Source organism: Sebastes umbrosus, chromosome 11 (assembly GCF_015220745.1).
Source record: "Sebastes umbrosus isolate fSebUmb1 chromosome 11, fSebUmb1.pri, whole genome shotgun sequence".
Lineage (NCBI taxonomy): Eukaryota > Metazoa > Chordata > Actinopteri > Perciformes > Sebastidae > Sebastes > Sebastes umbrosus.
The window spans coordinates 9,002,294-9,021,624 of record NC_051279.1 but is presented as its reverse complement, the minus strand read 5'-3'; the positions used below and the strand labels follow the sequence as shown (position 1 = coordinate 9,021,624).

Genomic DNA, 19,331 nt, shown 5'->3' with positions numbered 1-19,331 from the left:
CCTGGATGTTTGACCTTCATGGTACAGAGTGATGGATGAGCAGAGTTTGACACCAGAAGGCTGTTTTCACATTAATCTGCTGAAGAGGGGGAAAATATGAGTTTAACACACGTGTGTACCGGGAGGAATTTCTAACATTTTAGAAGCCAAACAAGGTCTAGTATGAAACTCCAATCATATCGTGAAACTTACATGAAAGTGTGATGTGGAAGCGTGAAACTTCCAGTGAACAAACACTTAGAACGGATGTTTCAGTGAAGTAGGACGTGCGTGGTTGCCAAACTTTTTCACATCAAGGACCCCTAAACTCACACTAATTAGATCACAGACCCTCATTTGATTAGATTTTGTCCCAGGGTCCCCCATCTGATAGCATTTTTGCTTTTTAGGACTGCCCCTTCTTAGTCGATTACTCGTCTATTTGGTTGTTTTTGTCTTAGTCGACTAAGATTTCTTTAGACGATTAGTTCTTTTTTTATGCTTTTTTCATGCTGAATGACTTATTTCCAAGAAACTAATGAGCGCATATCTGTTAAAAAAACTGATTTAAAATGGTGCTTTTGTGTGATTCTTTGTGGAGAAACTCAGTTTTACAGATCTGTTGATTAAATCAAAGAATTCCTTTGGTCGAGGACAGCCCCGTTGCTTTTAGATGTTTACAGAAAGTGTATTAAACCCATGACCAAAAATAGTCATACATGCTGTCATTGTGTTACTTATGGATGAATTATGAATTATAGTGAAAATAAATGATTCCCCTTTTTGCTGGGGACCCCCTGAAACCCCCTCAAAGACCCCTGGGGGTCCCTGGACCCCACTTTGGGAACCACAGCAGAAGGAAACATCTTTTGTCCCGCAGTTAAACTTTTTAAATTAAAAAGAAAAATGCATATTCATAGATTCTTGATTTTTCAAAGAGAGAAACAGTGTGGGTGTATGATGTTTTTTCTGTGGAAAAATCACATCACGCACAAATTATTATTTGAAGCAGAGTATTATTACATGACTTGCATCATGTCTGGAGGGTATCTTTCAGATTTGAAGCCAAGTTTTTTGTCTAAGACAACCATAGTTGCTGAAGGTTGAGCTGCAAGAAAGCGGAAAGGTTTTAGTTTCAATTGTCTGGAGTAAAATAAGGAAAGACCTCTGCTGTAGTATCACTGGAGAACGTTTGACAGCCATGCAGAGTATTGATACCATATCACAGGAGAGCACATCATGACATATCGCATTATTGATTATTTGTCACACCCCTTTAGTAATTAGGGTTAAAGACACTAAAGTGAAAATTGAACAATTGCCCTCCTTAAAGCTCATTCCTTTTCTGGCATACTAAAAATATATACATATATTATTATTTCATTCTAATTTTTACAAGCTCGTATAGCTGGAATGTGAAAAATTAAGATGACAGTCTTCCGGTTAAAATGGCTTTCCCACAGGACAAAAAACCCATTAACACCCACTAACATCTGGCTTTTGTCTTTAGTGAGAAAGGTTACAATCGGCATTCATTCCTGGGACAGGTGACTCTGCAGTAGTCTCGGATATTTATCGGCCCGAGCTCTGATCAACAGTATTGGAAACATGACACCTGGGTGGAAATGCTAATTTTTGTCCCTTTTTCCGGTGCGATGCTATGTGACGCACGTTGAAGTGAATAAAACCAACAAACCAACGCCGGTGAAAACATAACCTCCTTCCTAGGCCTTCGGCCTTGGCGGAGGTCATAAAATCAAAAGGGATTTGGACAATTATTATAATTTATTAATGTACAAAACATACAATTAAAGGTCTTATTGATGTCATTTTTATGTTGACAAATATTTTCTAAAAAATAATCCATCCACAGAGCCTTTAGAAAGGAGATGAATAAAAGTATGTTTTTTCCTGAAAATAAATATAATGATTGTAAATTAATAATTTTTAAAAGATTGGCGGGTCCAAAATAAATGTTTTGTTTATCTCTGTGGAAAATACATCTGACGTTCGGTTCCCACTTCTAACAAGGCTTGTGAGCCAACAGTAAAACGACGTTGGTATCATGTGGTATCTCTGGGTCGTCAGTTAATGTGAAGAAAACAGATAAATGACTGAGATTGACGGTGAGTGCCTGGCAACGACTTGTTGTGAAGTGAATGCAATGGAACGTTGGAGGGAGATTGCGACATCTAGTGGCTGAATGTTATCAATGTTATCAATAGCACCTTTAATATGCGCTCTGCAGAGCCACCAGACTCAGTCAGACCTCGCTGATCATTGTAAAACACTTTTCATTCAAACTCGGCAAGAACAAAATAAAACTCATCAAAACCATCTTTGTTAGTCTTTCCACTGTTCCAACATCATCAACTCTGGTTTGAGAGTTTTGAAAGAGAGACTGAATAAGTAACTGAATAAAAAAGAAGCAACCCCTGTAACACTTTCACTGTCGACTAACCCTGTTTTCTGGCACGTTTGTGACGTTGGACGTGACACATCGGGAAGAAAAACATACAATGTGCGTTCCAATACCCAATACCCATACTACCATACTATTTAGTATGCCAGAAAAAGATAGTATGTCCCAGTATGTCAAATGCAATATAAAGTTATTATTATTATTAGAATATGCCAAAAATACCAGGATGTCCTACTACAACCATTCACATTTTGCAGTATGCAAGCCGGCATGCTTTTCTGGCTATTCTGACCCACAATCCTCTGCACAGCAGATATATGAGCAAGAGGGTCAAAGTTCAAGGTGCAATGTTATGACAAAGTCGTACGTCCCAATTGTATGCATACTGTATCCAACAGTACATACTTTGTAAGGGCAGCTGCAGTATGTACTAAAAGTAAAATGAAAAAGTATGAGATTAGGAACGCACCCAAGGGCATACTCGGGGCATACAATGGGAAAGGAGTCTATCGCTTATTTTCTAGTGGATTTTCCTGCATTTAAAAATATATATGTGCTAATTTTGGTGAAAAAAGGGTAGCGTATAAGTTCTCAGCCTTGCATGAATTGCGTCTTAATCCAGTATTGGACTGATTTACCTAATTGTCACAGATGCAGTGGAAACGCAAACAAGAATGCACAAAGAGACTTTTACGATGTAGTTTGTGAGTTTCTTTTGGTCAAAAAGTGCCATTATGTTGTCACTCCAGCTCCAAAAAAATAACTAAAATAAAGGGAAGCTGATAAGATAACTTCATTCCTAGAGCCCTCGGTGTACTATAACAGAAAATTGCAGCACAAAAGAAATATCCTCACATTTTAGCGCTTATCCTGTGGCTCTCTCACAAATTACTTCATGAATACTTAACCACTAATTCACTTGTGTTAAAAAAAAAAAAAAAAAATTATAAATTCATGCCTCCAGCTCTGGCAGTGTTTGCCATAATAATTTCTTTGTCCATTTTCTGTGTTTTTCAGAAACTACAGTAAATTCACCCATTTACAACGATCAATACGGAGCAGAAAAACACATCCACTGCAGATGCCTGAACAGCTGATGCTGGAGGTTAAGTGTTCCTGAGTACACATAGAGGTATGTGTGCTAAAAAAAAAAGTGTAAAGCACAGAAGTGATCTATGTCCTTAAGCACTTCAGTGTGCTTTGCTGGCACTCTTGATGAGTTGCCGCTATGATTGGGTGGAAAAACAAGTCTAAGTGATGTGGCCCTCCAGTCACCTGACCATCAGCGCTGCGTGTCTGCCGCTGTCGGCCCCCAGCCGGACCGGGTCTGCGTGGCACGGCGACGTATTGCGCAGGTATACAGCAGTCAGTAGTTATTCATCATCCATAATGTTAACGATTACAGCATGTCGATAACAAACCCAGGAGTTAAATGAGTTTGTGCACTCAGCTACGCCTGCGCCTTGGCGGTTCAAGGTCACTCCCTTCCTTCTCTGACAGGAGGGATGATTCCCGGGCCCGGCTGCAAGCACACACATCTCGACTCAAGGTCAAGTGTGCCACTATTTAGAACAAATAGATACATAAAACACTCAATCTTGTGGGTTGGTTAAGTATGGGCCGGGACCTTGGGCTGGGATAAAGTTGGCCGGCAGCTCGTATATTTCGTCCTGTACTTGTATTTCAGCTTGACACTTTGTCACCCCGCACACCTCATCCCCCCACACCTCTCTCTCCCCCCCGTGCTACCCGCTTTAACGTTTCGAAGTCCCTCTTATGTGACTGAACGCAAAAAGTTAGCATTGATTTTTGTCATGTAAGAGCTCACCGGAGTGCAATGCGGACGGATCTCGAGCGCCTCGGGATGACAAACTGTGTTTATCATTCAGCCCGGTGGCCAGCTGAATTTAGACTCATGCAGCCTCCTTTAAGCTGCTCTGTCAAACATACCATGACCAAAGCGGCTATTCACCTATGGATGGGTTGAAAAAATAAAAACACAGAGGGCCTTTGTGTTTGAGCAAGAGCAGGACAAGGCCAGGGCGCGTGGCGAGAGGATACACTTGATTTGGAGTCAGTTAGCAGCTCATGCCTATCGTAATGGACAATGGGGCGAGGGCAAGTGTCTCCCTCCCCTTAGCTTTCCTCTCTCTCCCTCTCTCCCTGTCTCTTGGCGTGCTTCCCCCTGGAGACACGAGCCGGGGGCTGGGCGCTCTGATGGCCAAGCGTGACATTTAAACCCCTGCCCTGCGGTAGCTTTAGGGGGGCTTTGTGGAGGAGATGGGGTGGAGGGGGGCGCAGAGTGGTCCATCTGAGCACAGAGAAAGAAAAAAGGGGGTACGGACAGAGGCTCACCCTATAAACCCCCTATCCCTCGATGCACACGCACTCACCCCCCCGCAACCACCACCCTCCCCTGCAGAAATCCTCAGTGTGTCAGTGCGGTGGGGGCCCCCATTGTGCGCGGGCCTGCCGCTGAAGAAAAGGGCCCTTTGGTGGTAAACAATTCAGCTGTCCACTCTGATCACAATGGGGGCACATCCCATTGCTTTGAGCATCTGTTTCGAGTAGGTATTGGTCCCTCTCGCCACTACTCGGCAGCGTTGACCACACATGCCCGATGAGCGACTAAATCCCTGAATCTGCAGGGCCCACCACCACCTGCTCTCAGCCTCCTCCTCCTCCTTTTATCATTCCTTATTCGGATCAATACTGTTGACTCCACCGCAGTGTCTCTCTCAAAAGACAAGTTGAATAGCCTCGTGTTGGCCTGTTTAGTAGGATCGCATGCTTTTTAAATTGTGGACAGTGTGGAGGGCCAACTGTACGAGCTGATTAAGGCATGCATGAGGAAGAAGATGCTTTTTCTGTCATGACACCAAGGCAGCAGGAGTTATCTGTGAAGGCCTCATTCTATCGAGCAGCTCTTTTCCATGGCTGCTTATCGCCCCCTTGTGGTTTGTTCAGGATATTTCATTCCTGCTTGTAAATTCATCCACTGCTGTTATACAGTAAGGTTCTTCCTGTAGGCTATGTAAATGTATACAGTGGTAGAAGAAGTATTGGCATCCTTTGGTAAAAACACCACAGTATAAAAATACTCCACTAAAAGTAAAAGTCCTGCATTAAAATGAACTTAAATAAGTTAGAGTTAGTTACATTAAGGTAGTATTTGCTTCAACTCTCAGTTCTTTTGAATCTAGGCTTAAAACTTTGTTTGCTGCCACTGCCTTTTATCAATTTCCATTTAAAACCATTCATTCATATTTTGCACCGTACTGTATTTTATTCTCCTGTTTGTTTCGTTCAATTTTTGCTTATTTGTATCTTCTTGTATCTTTTATTTTACTCTTTTTTTACATCCTATTTATGTCTTTTTTGCCTTGTGTCTCTTTTATATATCTTGTTTTAATGCCTTTATGTGTGTTGTATACAGTGAATTGACTTGTTGTTGAAAGGTGGTATACAAAGAAACTTGGCTTATCAGCAAAATGTACATTGATATCAAAAGTATAAGTAGTCATTGCACAGAATGGATGGTTTCAGAGTGTTATATTATTAAATATTATATTATTGGGTATGCATCATACAAATGCATCATATTTTATGAGTCAAAGTCTGATCTGCAAAGCTGCCAAATAAATGTAGTGGAATAAAATGTACAATATTTCCCTCTGAAATGCAGTGAAGCAGAAGTATAAAGTAGAATAAAAAAAAGTAAAAATACATCAAAGTTGAACTTCAATACAGTACTTAAGTATTAAGTTACTTTGAAGTTTTGGTGCCGTTTCATGTAAATGTATAAGACAGTATTAGAATGTTTAATCATCTTCAAAATCTGAATTCACCGAACTGCCTTTTTTTCCCAGATAATATTTGAATGACATATTTTCTGGATTTCATCCAACGTCTCTGCCCTCTACCTGATTCCAAAGGGTTAACAGTGAGCAGGGTGCTCTGCTGGGGAAGCGCTAATCAGCTCGGAAACATTTGCTGCCCTTCTGGCAAGGTCAAAGGGGTCACGGTCCCTGGGCTGGATGTCCACTCCATCCCTCGCTCCTCCCCCTCCTGCTGTAAAGCCCAGCCCCCCCTTGGGGCCCATAGGCCCTGCAGGCACAATCACCACACCACGACTATAGGCTCACAGAAGCTGGCTTTAATCTATGGAGCTCTGGGATGGACTGCGGCTGTCTGTCCATCAGTCTGTCAGTGTGTCTTGCCTTGACCGTACCCAGGCGGCCCTGGACCTAAGCTATCGACTCAGACAGGCCGAACCCAGATTTCTGATTGGTCTGCGGAGGCGTCCGGCGGGCCCCTCCTGCTGTTTGGCCAGCTGATTGATCTGTTAACACTGACCGCTGGACGTGTGTCCCTGAATTTAATTTCAGAATTCATTTCTGGGAGACGTGTGTGTACAGAAATGATGTAGAGTCCCAGGATCGGAGTGAAGGATTGAGGGTGGAGGCGAAATAAAATTGCAATTTAGATTCCTTTCCCCCCTCCATCATTAGATATTTGGAACGTGCTTGACGGGAACACTGGTCTACCCTTACAACATGTTTTTTTTTTTTCATTTTCAACTAAGATGAGATTGAAAGTGGCCCATATTCAGCTCTTTCTCATCTCTGAGGGTTACACTCCTTTGGGTGCCAGACAAGACAATTTCTCAATAAGTGTATTTTCCAGCGTGCGTTTCTTTCTATTTTCCATGCCATTGGATACATTTTGCCTTTTGGGCGCTATTTATCGGTTCATTTCTGTGATGTAGTGTCGCTGTAATGTCTATTGCGGAGGTACTGGTTATCTACAATACATGACTAGACCTGCAAAGGTGCCTTTACCATCATTGCATTTCATCACTTATCAATACCCAGAGAACCCCCTGCTGTCAAAATAATAAAAAGTGTTGAGAAATGCCACTGGAGTCGGGCTGTGAGGTGAGGTAACCCTGATTCATTTCACAGCTCATAAAGCGCGTCAATGCGCTGGTGTGTGGGTACTGACTGTCCACCATGGATTTCCCCAGTCCATTCTGCTTCTCCGTTATCAGAAATAGCCATAAAAAACACAGAGACAATGAAATAAATGTGGTGGCCGAGACAATGCCCGTGTTAGGAAGTGAGGGCTGATTTGATGGAGTCTCTCGTTCTCTCCCCCCCCCCCTCTGGCCTGCTGCAGACACAGATAGGTGGGGGCTGCTTGGATATGCATCACAAAGGCTTCCTGCAGTATTGATCCGCAGTGGGTTAAGGCAGTCTATCAGCAAATGTCCCTCTCTCTGGGAAAAACAATAGGAGATTAAAAACACACAGCTTGCCGGGCGGGAGGCTGCTGATGGGCCCTTATCTGGGCCCAAAGGTCACTGTGTACAGATATAATCCACTTTCACTTAACAGCTTCATTTAAGGCACCTCACATGCAAATGGTGGCATTTCTGGGTCTAGTCTAAAGATGGAGGTCTGTTTTTTCAAGAGGCAAGGCCAACTTGAATTTTCTGTCCCAGAGGTTTTTTTCCTGGCAGGAAGCTGAAACTGTTAAATCTTTAAACTGTAGAAGACGACTGTATTTCCTTTTTACAAACCGAGAAGTAAGCACATGCAGGCGTCTGACAGCGCGTTAATGCTGATGGAAGCAGCTGCTGAGTATTACAACTGTATGGCCTCCAGAACTGCAGCTCTGCACTTATCAATCAATTCACTTCATTCCGGTCCACAGGGCCAGATTTAGAAACACACACTGTACACAGTTAACGCGATCACAACGCGTTAACGCAAATTTGTTTAGACGCATGAACGCAACTTGCGTTTTTTAGGTTGTAGCGAGCTCAGTTTTAAAGCTAGAGTAAAGATACTGGTATCATGTGAAACTAAAAAAACTAAGGAATCCATCTGTACCAACCATGTCATACTAGATTGTCGGGATGAAGGCTAAATAACGCTCCAAATTTACGCTAAATTTTTGCGAGGAAAAACTGGCATGGCCATTTTCAAAGGGGTCCCTTGACCTCTGACCTCAAGATGTGTGAATGAAAATGGGTTTTATGGGTACCCACGAGTCTCCCCTTTACAGACATGCCCACTTTATGATAATCACATGCAGTTTGGGGCAAGTCATAGTCAAGTCAGCACACTGACACACTGACAGCTGTTGTTGCCTGTTGGATTTGAGTTTGCCATGTTATGATTTGAGCATATTTTTTATGCTAAATGCAGTACCTGTGAGGGTTTCTGGACAATATTTGTCATTGTTTTGTGTTGTTAATTGATTTCCAATAATAAACATATACATACATTTGTATAAAGCAGCATATTTACCCACTCATATGTTGATAAGAGTATTAAATACTTGACAAATCTCCCTTTAAGGTACATTTTGAACAGATAAAAAATGTGTGATTAATTGCGATTAACTATTTTAATCAATTAGATGTACTAATAGACACCTGCAGCAGATTTGCCTTACCGAATGTGTGCAGTTCAACTGTATTTTTCTGTATCTCTCTCTTCTGCACATACATTTACAAGGTTCCTTCACTCACTGCCAGCTTACAGCGAATAGAAATATGACTCACATAAAATCCTGGCACACACCACAGCATCCTCATGCATGACTGTAGCCTCTACTGCTGTTTTTGTACTTAAGATACAGTAAGACACTAACAGACACACGTTCACGCATGAAATTAACTTTAAAATATGTTGCTCTGAGAATAATGTCTCTTATCATCATTTAGTCATCAGTAAAATGATTAACAGAATATTTGACCTCACTGCTTACTAACTTAATTTTTGCATTATATTTGATATAACACAGTCACCATTTTGGGAGCAGCGTGGCACAAAGCAAATATAATCCTCTGCTTACATTTAAAATAAAAAATGATATTAGTAACAATACATACAATTTTACAAGCTTTGATCTGCCCAAATAAGTCATCCCAAAAAGGAAGGAGATCATCCTTTCCCTCTAACTAACTTGATAACTGACAGAGACGACACATTTAACCAGACCCCATGCCTTTTGTTGCTCATTAAAGTACTTTGATAAACATTATAAGTAAAGCTCACTTGACTTTATAACAAAGTGTAATAAACTGCGACACCAAACGACACTGGATGCATTTTTGTATTTAATTAAGAATGACTAAATAAGTATGAAAACATGCTTTGTAAACAAGTAACAGTAAAACAAACATAACAATCAATTGAAAAACTGTGTTAATGAAGTCATCAGTATTGTGTCTTTAAATAAACTGTCCACATTTTAGATGTGTGTTGCATTCAAATAAAGTGTTATATCAAAACCCCCACATTAATGCAATAAGGAGTGGAATTCCCTTTAAAAACAGCGATGTAACTTGTAATCAACATTTAAATTTAAAAAAACATCAGAGTAAATCAATACAGCAGTGCTGCTGTGTTAGCAGGGGGGTGTGAGGTCAGTAGCGCTCTTTGGGCTCGCTGAATTTGCGCTTCTTCTTCGGCACGGAGGTGGACGGCGTGTCCTGGCTGTTGGGGATGTTATACTGAGAAATCTGAAAAACAGCAGAGGAGGACACACCCAGTTGGCAAGAAGACAACCCAAGAATCTGATGTGTCTACTGACAGACAACATCCCACTCTGAGATCAGTGCTGACTCATCTGTGAAGCAAACAGGGCTCCTACGCATTTTCCATTTCAAAATGCATCCTGTATCTTCAGTAGAAATGCTTTTTATGTAAAAGCACAGCTTTTTTTTATTTGCTCGCTGCATTTACAGATTTATATTAAATTATTAATATTAAATTAGAATCAGATTAGAGTTTCTAAACACCGTAAGGGTGAGTTTCTCACCGTTTTGTCCTTCATAGCTGTCGGCTTCTTGTTGTTCAGGCTCCTTGTTGTCAGGTTTGTCTCCTGTTCACACACACACACACACACACACACACACACACACACACACACACCAAGGCAGTGATAAGAGAATCATCTGCTGTGCTAAGGAGGTTCTCATCAACATTTGTAATATTAAAGGAAAAGTGTGTAGCATTTAGGAGGATCTATTGGTAGAAATGGAATATAATATTAATAACTGTGTTTTCTTTAGTGTATAATCACCTGAAAATAATAATCGGTGTGTTTTCGTCAGCTTAGAATGAGCCGTTTATATCTACATAGGGAGCGGGTCCTCTCCACAGAGTCTGCCATGTTTCTACAGCAGCCCAGAACGGACAAACCAAACACTGGGACATGCATGTTTTCACGCCGGCCACCGTAGTTCTCCTACAAGCTTGGCACACGGGAGAAGTTTAAGTAGGTTGCGATCTGCAACCTCACCGTTAGACGCCGCCAAATCCTAAACACTGGCCCTTTAAATAAATAATTTCTTAAATTGGAAAGATCTTCTTGCAGCACATTCCTTAAACAAGTGAATAGTGCTTTTGGAGTAAAGTATAATATTCAGTTTTTCCATCTGTTCTAGCTTCAATCCCAATGGCTAAGTTTACATACACAATACTCAAGTAGCCCAGTAGGTCTATGCATATAAATGATCTAAAGGGACAGTGTGTAGGATTTGGCGGCATCTAGTGGTGTGGTTGATGGAAGAAACAGCTGCAGAGTCTGTAATCTATTTCCCATCTCCTTCACATGAAGAAGTAGAATCCAGTAGGGACATAAGAACTGTGGATGACATCGCAACCAACTGAGTACCCCTCCTCTCACTAATCCCTTTCCAAGACTGCGGTAACGTGAGCCGCCGAGTGCAAAACCGTGGTAACGCCATTCTAAGCCAACGAAAACACAACGATTCTTAGTTTCAGGGGATTAAACACTAATGAAAATATGAATATTATATACCATTTCTACTAATAGATCCCCTGAAAAGTTACACACTGTTCAGATAAGTAAGTTCATATTTAATTGTGAAAAACCTAGATGCTCAAAAGATCATTATGGGTATAATTTGGCTAACCTATGCTCAGTCATGGAGAGATAAATTGTGCTGAATGGTTAATTAACTGATCAAAGAGAATAGAAATGTTTTCAGGTTGAAGAGGTCTCAGGTCATCTATCTGTAACAGCGTGTTGAGTTTTGAGTGGCTGACTGACCGTAGTGGTCATGATGATCCGTCCACTCCTGGTCTTCAGGCCCACCTTCATGTCAGAGATCTTCTTCACCATCTGAGAGGGGACAGATGGTCCGTAACGCGACTGATCCATTAAGTGCACTCAAAGTGGGCCCTTCGCTGCGTGTTTACACAGAGCCCACCCCTCATTCTGCTGAGAAACCCTTCACATGTTTTGGAATAATCATTCAAAACAACTGGTGGCGCCTTGAGTTGAGACATGTGTCTATTCATCAATAGTTCAACCAGATATGAAAAGATTTTCTTCACATTTCAATTGTGTCTCGGCTGCCACCAGTTGTTACAAAAAAAGAAACACTTTCTCCAAAGTGCTCTTGAAAAGAAGGGATGAATCCTCAACCTGCCCCCGTCCACTTCAGGGAACAATGATGAATCAGGCTAATAGGAGTTGTGTATTTTTCTGTATGAATCTTGCCTTCTGTAGCAGAAGCTTGAAATTCTTTTAGGTGTTGAGGTCAGTGTAGTTAATGTCACACGTACCTCTGTGGTGTCCTCTTCTTCCATCTTCTCATCACAGCTCATCTGGATCTCTTGAGTTCATAAAAAAAAAAAAAGAAGATAGTGATGTTAGTGAAGTCTTGTCCAATAATCAGAATTATTATTTTTAGATAATGGGGATCTCTGTAACAGTAAATCTGAAGTTTTTTAAGAGAACTGACATGTTTATAAAAACACTTCAAAATGTTTAAAATGGAGTAAAAAATCAACAACAAAGACCTCTACAGCTGAATTTCATTTTAACAGTACCCAACCCCAAGATAAGATACTTTTTGACACCCTAAGATTACGACATGTACCCTTATAGTGATGTTCAACATGTTTCAGAATGGAAAAAACGTTTAAATGTTTTAATCTCCTAAACACCGGCCACAAGGCCAAACTGAACCCTGGAGATGTTATGATGTACACAGCTGATGTGAAATGGAAGGAGGATTTACCGGTGTTGTCCAAGTCTGTGTTCTCGTTGTCAGGTTTCTCCACGTCGTCAATCACATGAGTCTAAAGATTAAAACATGTTATCTGAACACCGTGACCGCAACATGCTGACCACAACAACTGACTGCCTTTGATAACACGCTGACTCACACGTCGGACCTGTAGCCTCACTTGCATTTGCAACATTTAGGCATTTCCCAATTCATGTGTCAATCACGGAGCCGTTCAACACGTTGCACACTGTCTTATGTTATTACAAAAAATGTCACGCTGATCTGAAAAAATGAACACAGTTTAAACTGACAAATGCAGAAAGGAACTGCTTACTGCTTTGAATTATGTTTTTACATTCATTTTTTTATTTGCTCCAAGTCTGTTTCACACTGCCGGAGTCGGGAACTCTAATATTATAGTTTGCTCTTCCTCTGTAAAATGTGCCACCCCTTTATTTGAATGCGCTCATAGCCAGATTGAGAAACCCTGGGTTGATTTACACAGTTGATAACCACCGTCGTAGATCTCAGCGGGATCGCGTTTGTTAGGGTTAGTCAAGCCAGATAAGGAGAAGATACCCTGGGTATGTTGAACTCGCTTCGTAGTACAGGCCTATGGTGAAAAAGTCGTGAATTTGACAATAAACTGATCTCCTGTGGATAAAAAAAAAGAAAAACAAATGCACAAAACAGTATTGTCTTATTTGAGAGTTAAGAAGCATTACATCTTTAATTCCCAAACCTACTTGGGTTATCATTTATTGGTGTTTTTAAAGCCTATTCATGATTACAATGATTATGTTGCCCTGCTGAGTGTAAACAAGCTGCACGTCTGAGTTGTTAGTGTGCTCACCTGCGACAGGACGCCCTCCTCCTCCATCTTCAGAACCCACTTCTCCGTCACATGAACACTCTGCTCCACCTGCAGACATTTAGCAACATGACCACAAAATGCTGTCCATTAAAGACGAAAAACAAGGAGTTACTACGCTTTAACATATTTATTAGAGCACATATAAAAGGCTTTTCAATGCATCACTGCCTACCTCGAGTGAGGTTTACATTTTGATTTCCTTTCATTCACCTGCTCCAGTCTCTGTCTCTCTGTGGCCATGTCAAACTTCAAAGAGTGGAAGGGGGTGGTCACCTCGCCCATGGTGAGTTTGACCGGCTCCCTCTCAAACTCCATGGTGTCGCCCTCAGCCTCCATGAAGCCCGGCGGCTGGTAGTCCTGAGGAGTGACTGAAAGAAAAAAACAGACAAACACGGAGGAACAAACGGTGAACAAGAAAGAAACAGCATGCCGGATCATGTTCAAATTCTAACTGCTGACAAATCCCAACCCATGTACACACAAACACTTTCTCATTCTAGCAAATTTCTTCACACTCTCAGATCAATGTGGTGCCTCGTTTTACAAACAAAGAGGGAAGTGTGTATGTCCTTGTGGTTAAAACTCCAAATTGTTATGTTTTCACATGAACTCTCAAAACCAAATGTCATGTGATATGACTGGAATATTTGTAACCACAGTTTAAAAACACATTGTGCAAATACTGCACATGCAGCATTACTTGTCTAACATTTAAAATCCTGCAAAACAAAGACTGACAAATATGCAGCTACTGTATGTGGAGATCTGCCTTGTTGAGCTTGGCAAATCATTTTGTGCATTTTTGTGATTAACAGGCAAGAAGAGCAGCCTCAAAGGCATCAAAATAAAAATGGACAGTAAAGCATTTGTAAAATCTATAAATGTGGGAAGAAAAAAAAATGCAAATGTAGCACCACATATAAAAGAAAAACATTTTATCTTCCGTTTAACCCAGAAATGTCTCTTTTGAGTAGTTTTTTTGGCTAGTTGCAAATCACTATTGATTTGCAAATATGGAATTTTGTGTCTGATGTGTATTTCTGCATTGTGCAACTTTTTTGTCTCCTCTTGAAACTAGTTTCCCCTCCTGCCCCGACAAACTGCCCCTCAGCAAGACACTGAACCTTTAGTTGCTCACTGAAGTCAGATTTGTGCATCAGCTACATGTCTAAAATGTGACATGTGATGAAAATACGTTTCGAGAGCTTAAAGGCTGCATCACATGTCAGAGAGTTCACGCAGTGCAGGTTTTATAACAAACAAAACTACAACATGTAAAAATCTTTAACGTCTTTTGCTCAATTTAAGCTGCGCTTGTAGAAATAATAGTTGCTGTGTGTCTCGTGTGTGTTTGTGTGTTACCATTGTCATAGTAAGCCAGCTTCATGTTGAGGCAGACATTTTCTGGTAGAGGACCCAGGTTCTGCATCAGAGTGTAGAGCTTCCTCACCAGCAGGATGCTGGCCTTCTTGGTGTTGCCGCATGACATTGAAGACACCTTGTTTTTGTTGTTGCTGAAGAAGAAAAGGAGGCGGGATGAGAAATGAACACTAACCATTAGTCCAGTGCTGCCATAAAAGGACCATTTGTGTATGAATTACTCACCCTGTGTTACCTTGAATTCTTAAAGAAAACTTTGTTTTTCTCGCATGCCACCACAGTGAACGGAGAATCAACAAACAGAGGCACGTCTGAAGTAAATTTACTTCATTTTTCTCTGTTTTTTGATTCTCAAAAATTCAAGGTAACACAGGGTGAGTAATTGATTTTCAAATGCTTATTATGTGGGTGAAGTATTCATTTAAATGTAACTGCTCTTTCAGTCACTTTGCCAGGTAACCATTATGGTAACTTTTTGTTGGATTAGATGGTAGTCTCACTTTACATGACTTATGACTGGAGACTGAAACTACGTTTAACACTCCACCCAGTTTTGCTGCAACCACAAGTCACTGAATTAAATATTTGACCTTTTCAACTCTGCCAAGTCCATCATTATTTTAAGTATAATTCCAAACAACATATGTTTATTTTAAATTATAGTTAAAATGCTAAAGTTTTCAAAAAATACTATATTAACATGCCATACTGACATCTGTAGAAATGTGTATTAAATGATATACAGACATTTGGATTTTTATTTTTTGTTCATTTAATGTAATAGTGCCGTAATAAAAATAACAACTTAAGTTTAAGTGTTTCACTCATATCTAGGCTGAGATGTAGTTACAGAATCTATTTTTGTTTCATACACTCCTACAGTAGGGAATACTTTTTACAACTTTGAAGCCACATGTGAATTTAAGAAATTAAAGGCGTGAAAGAGGTTAATTCATGCACTCACTAGGCAGAAAATCAAGTTACTTCCCGGTATGTGAGTGTTCAGCCAAAGCCAGAGATGATTCATACTTTATTATTATTATATATTATACATTCAAATTTTCCTTTTGTTTGTTTCCTGCATTGATATGAGGTTTGTTTAATGTCTTATGAACATCTCATAACTGTCAAGATAAAGAAAAATCCTACATTTCAAATTCCATCTGCGTTCCTTTCGCTGTGTAATGGATCCTAAACTGGTAATACTCAGTCACCTTCTGAAAGACAAGACAAGACAGGTGCTGTATACGCAATAATCATGTAACAGCTTGTTATCTGAACAGTAGTTTTGCATTGTTAAACATCAACAACGGCAAGAAGACAACCTGCACATTACCTGGGGGTTCTCTGGGTCAGTGTAGAGCTAAAAAAAAAAAAGGACCAAATGGATAAAACGTTAACACCGTGACTATTTCTGGATTTCATTCAGTTCAGGCCTTATAGAAAAGACTAAATGCTGCAGAGCATCAGCTCAAAAGTGTGTAAAGTTACAGTTCCTAGTATTTGCCTGCTAATCTTTGTGTTACTGTGACTTTCACAAGAAGGCTCCTCACCCCAATGTGTTCATCACAATTAAAAATTCAAAAAGACAACACAGAAGAAGTCAAAAATAAAACAAAATACTCACAGACATGATGACTGTCCGCAGCTGGTGGGGAAAAAATAATAATAACTTTGACCACATTATGAGACACGGGGGAAAAAAAAGTGATTTGGACTTACTCCGCTGGTTGTGATTTATGTTTTCTAATTCATAATAACTCAATCAGATGTAAATATAAAATCTTCTGACTTATGGAAAAGGTTGAACTTACATACTTCTTCTGGATGGCGTCAAAGCATCCCTGCATCCTGGAGGAATTACAAAAACACATCTAATTATCTGTGACACATATCCTGCAACATTTTTCCACATACAGTTGATACTGTTTTCCTCGTGACCCTTATCAATGACTGTGGCCATGAAGTTGTTGTTGTTTACCATTGAACAATCTGACTGGCACCGGGACAACTGCGCTCCTCTCTAAGGATCATCACTTTCTGATCTGTGGGAAGAAAAAAGGGGAGGTTAGAATCTTCTTTGTAATTATTTCCAAATGGTAAATAGACCTTGATAGCCACTGGAATGTGCAGATAAATAAGTTTCCATCTGTAATCCAACCTTCAACATATTTGCTGCCGTAGGCTTTCTCTGGGAAAAGGCCCCGGAGGTATGTGATGCCAGACACTGCGATGGCCAGAAGCTTCTTTATAACAACCAATGACTGCTGCTCTGAGAGAACCTGATTAGGCAACAGCTGAGTATCCTGCATGAGTGAAATAAATGAATCACATACTGAGCACTGCTTACTCATCACAGTTAACACAAACACTAGAAATCAGCCAACAGCTGCATTTGAAGGACAACATATTTCATAACATATTGAATACTATTATCCAAGATAAATACAACATACAAGCAAAATATTTATAATGAGAATGTTTCATTATATGGTCCTTGTGATGTTCATGGCCCTTAATATTGGTGATGATCATCATTTTACAATATATAGTTGTGGGAGATTTTTAAAAAGATTTTAAGAAATAGTTTTTTGGCAAGTAATGAAAAACTTGTTTAAAAAAAAAAACTGGTGTAAAAAGATGCAACAAAGATAATCACCACAAACCAAGTGGCCTCAACTGTGTCTTATGAATATATGATGATTATAGATTTTGTATATAAATCCTGGAGAACCCCTCCGACCCCCTCTATGATGAGCTAGTCAAGATGAGGAGCACCTTCAGCCACAGACTCATCCCCCCTTGGCACAACACAAAGCGCCTGGGTCAGTCCTTCATGCTGGTAGCCATCAGGCTCCACAATCAAACCCTAACCCTACATATGAGAACTAGGAGGACTTTAAGAACTTTAAACATGCACTATCTGCAACCATCTTGGACTCTAACCACTGGCGCACTTTACACTTACTGTACACTATACATCCTATATACCACTTTATAGACTGCACATATATACATATTACATTTATTTATTGACGGACTGTACGAACTATGTTCACCCATTCACTGTGTATCTTTTATATCTCTATTTATTGTTTTTATAATTTGTGTATACCTTTACCTCTCCTGTGTTTCACTCTGTTTGCTGATGTTGCTGCTTTGACACCTGAATTTCCCTCTGGGGATTAATAAAGGTTAATCTTATCTTATCTTATCTTATCTTAACATCTGAATCAGAGTAGTTCAAGCACTCACATTAACGTTCTGAAGTAGAGGTATAAAGTAGCATAAAATGTACGTACTAAAAAAGTACAAGTACCTCAAACTTCTAGTACATGAGTAAATGTAATAACTGACTAACTACTGTTACAAATGCCAGCTATAGCTAACTAACAGTGTTTGCAGCTACACAAAACACACTGAATCTACATTAGCTAAGATAAGATAAGATAACATATTCCTTTATTAGACCTGCAGTGGGGAAATATGCAGTGTACAGCAGCAAAGGGGATAGTGCAAAAAACAAGATGCATCAGCTAACACAGTAAAAAAGAGCTAAACAAAGTGTGACAAAATATGAACCCTTTAAATAGAAGGAAGTATAAAAATAGGAGCGGTATATACAGTATTGTCAATAAACAGACTATTAACAAAATTGCACAAGTGGAAAATGATATTGCACAGTGAGAATGAATGAATGAATGAATGAAATTCCACCTGAAAATATCAGGTTAATGTCAGTTTATTTATATATACAATAACTTTACCTGTTCACTTCTAACTTGTTGAAGACAGGCCATCACAGTGGTGAGAGACAACACAAGATAGAAGCTGCAAAAAAACAGAGACAAATTACATGAGGACAACCAAAGTGGCATATACAAGATTGGCTTTGGCTAAACTAGTTTAGTACTATTACATTACTGTAAACTAGAACTACAAGTTCACCTGTTAGCTAACGTTAGCTACAGTCACATTTAGCTAAAACAGTTTCTACCACACTAAGATGAAGCTGTTACTAACCTAGCCTGTTCACAATGAGCTTGTAATGTTACTTACATGACAACAATGAAGAATATTTTACCGAATACAACAATATAATACAATCAAACCTGTTTTTTAAAGCTGTTGAAAGCAAGCTGGCAGCATGGATGTAGGCTAGCAACCGTTCCCGCGTGCTTGTTTGATTGACGGGTCAAGTAGCCAATCACAGAGCAGGGGGCTTGTTTGATTGACGGGTCAAGTAGCCAATCACAGAGCAGGGAGCTTGTTTGATTGACGGGTCAAGTAGCCAATCACAGAGCAGGGGGCTTGTCCAAGGCATAGCTCCAAAGTGTACTTTTTATTTTCATTTTTGAACTAATAACGACATGGCTGTCAATCATCTCGTTAAACTAACTGTGGTGTATTCATTCATAAATATAATATAAGTTTAATAAGTGAAAAAAAAAAAGCATGTTGCATATATATATTTGTGTTGTTCAGGTTGGGTTCAGGTGCTTTGTGTTGATGCAGTGCGGCACTTCCCCAAGTCTACATTCTGTAAACTCATTGGTCGACGGGGCTGTCAATCAAAGAGAATGTCGCTGATACTGCCATCCCATTGGCTCTGCGCGAAC

General features: G+C 40.0%; 1 protein-coding gene across 6 annotated transcripts; it reads right to left on the bottom strand.

The window, feature by feature from the left end:
• Positions 1 to 9,512: 9,512 nt before the first annotated feature.
• Positions 9,513 to 18,917, bottom strand: hormad1 (HORMA domain containing 1). 6 transcript variants are annotated; one of them, XM_037783505.1, is made up of 16 exons: positions 18,825 to 18,917; positions 18,480 to 18,543; positions 16,874 to 17,018; positions 16,694 to 16,757; positions 16,527 to 16,563; positions 16,340 to 16,360; positions 16,049 to 16,075; positions 15,862 to 15,929; positions 14,695 to 14,846; positions 13,543 to 13,700; positions 13,312 to 13,380; positions 12,468 to 12,528; positions 12,010 to 12,059; positions 11,492 to 11,563; positions 10,235 to 10,297; positions 9,513 to 9,935 (listed from the first exon to the last, which is right to left on the bottom strand). In XM_037783505.1, exons 2-16 carry the CDS (start codon positions 18,510 to 18,512, stop codon positions 9,840 to 9,842), a joined length of 1,116 nt encoding a protein of 371 aa, XP_037639433.1. In that variant the 5' UTR covers positions 18,513 to 18,543; positions 18,825 to 18,917; the 3' UTR covers positions 9,513 to 9,839. The 6 variants fall into 6 exon arrangements, with proteins under 6 accessions (XP_037639433.1, XP_037639436.1, XP_037639435.1 ...); XM_037783508.1 differs by having other exon boundaries at positions 11,537 to 11,563; XM_037783507.1 differs by having other exon boundaries at positions 15,862 to 15,926.
• Between the last annotated feature and the right edge of the window lie 414 nt (positions 18,918 to 19,331).

Excerpts from the sequence above, each read along its gene's own strand:
- hormad1 (XM_037783505.1), bottom strand. The coding sequence starts at position 18,512 with ATGGCCTGTCTTCAACAAGTTAGAAGTGAACAG. Across the intron at positions 16,564-16,693 it reads GCCAGTCAGATTGTTCAATG|GATGCAGGGATGCTTTGACG; the intron begins GTAAACAACAAC and ends TAATTCCTCCAG. Across the intron at positions 15,930-16,048 it reads CTGACCCAGAGAACCCCCAG|AAGGTGACTGAGTATTACCA; the intron begins GTAATGTGCAGG and ends CTTGTCTTTCAG.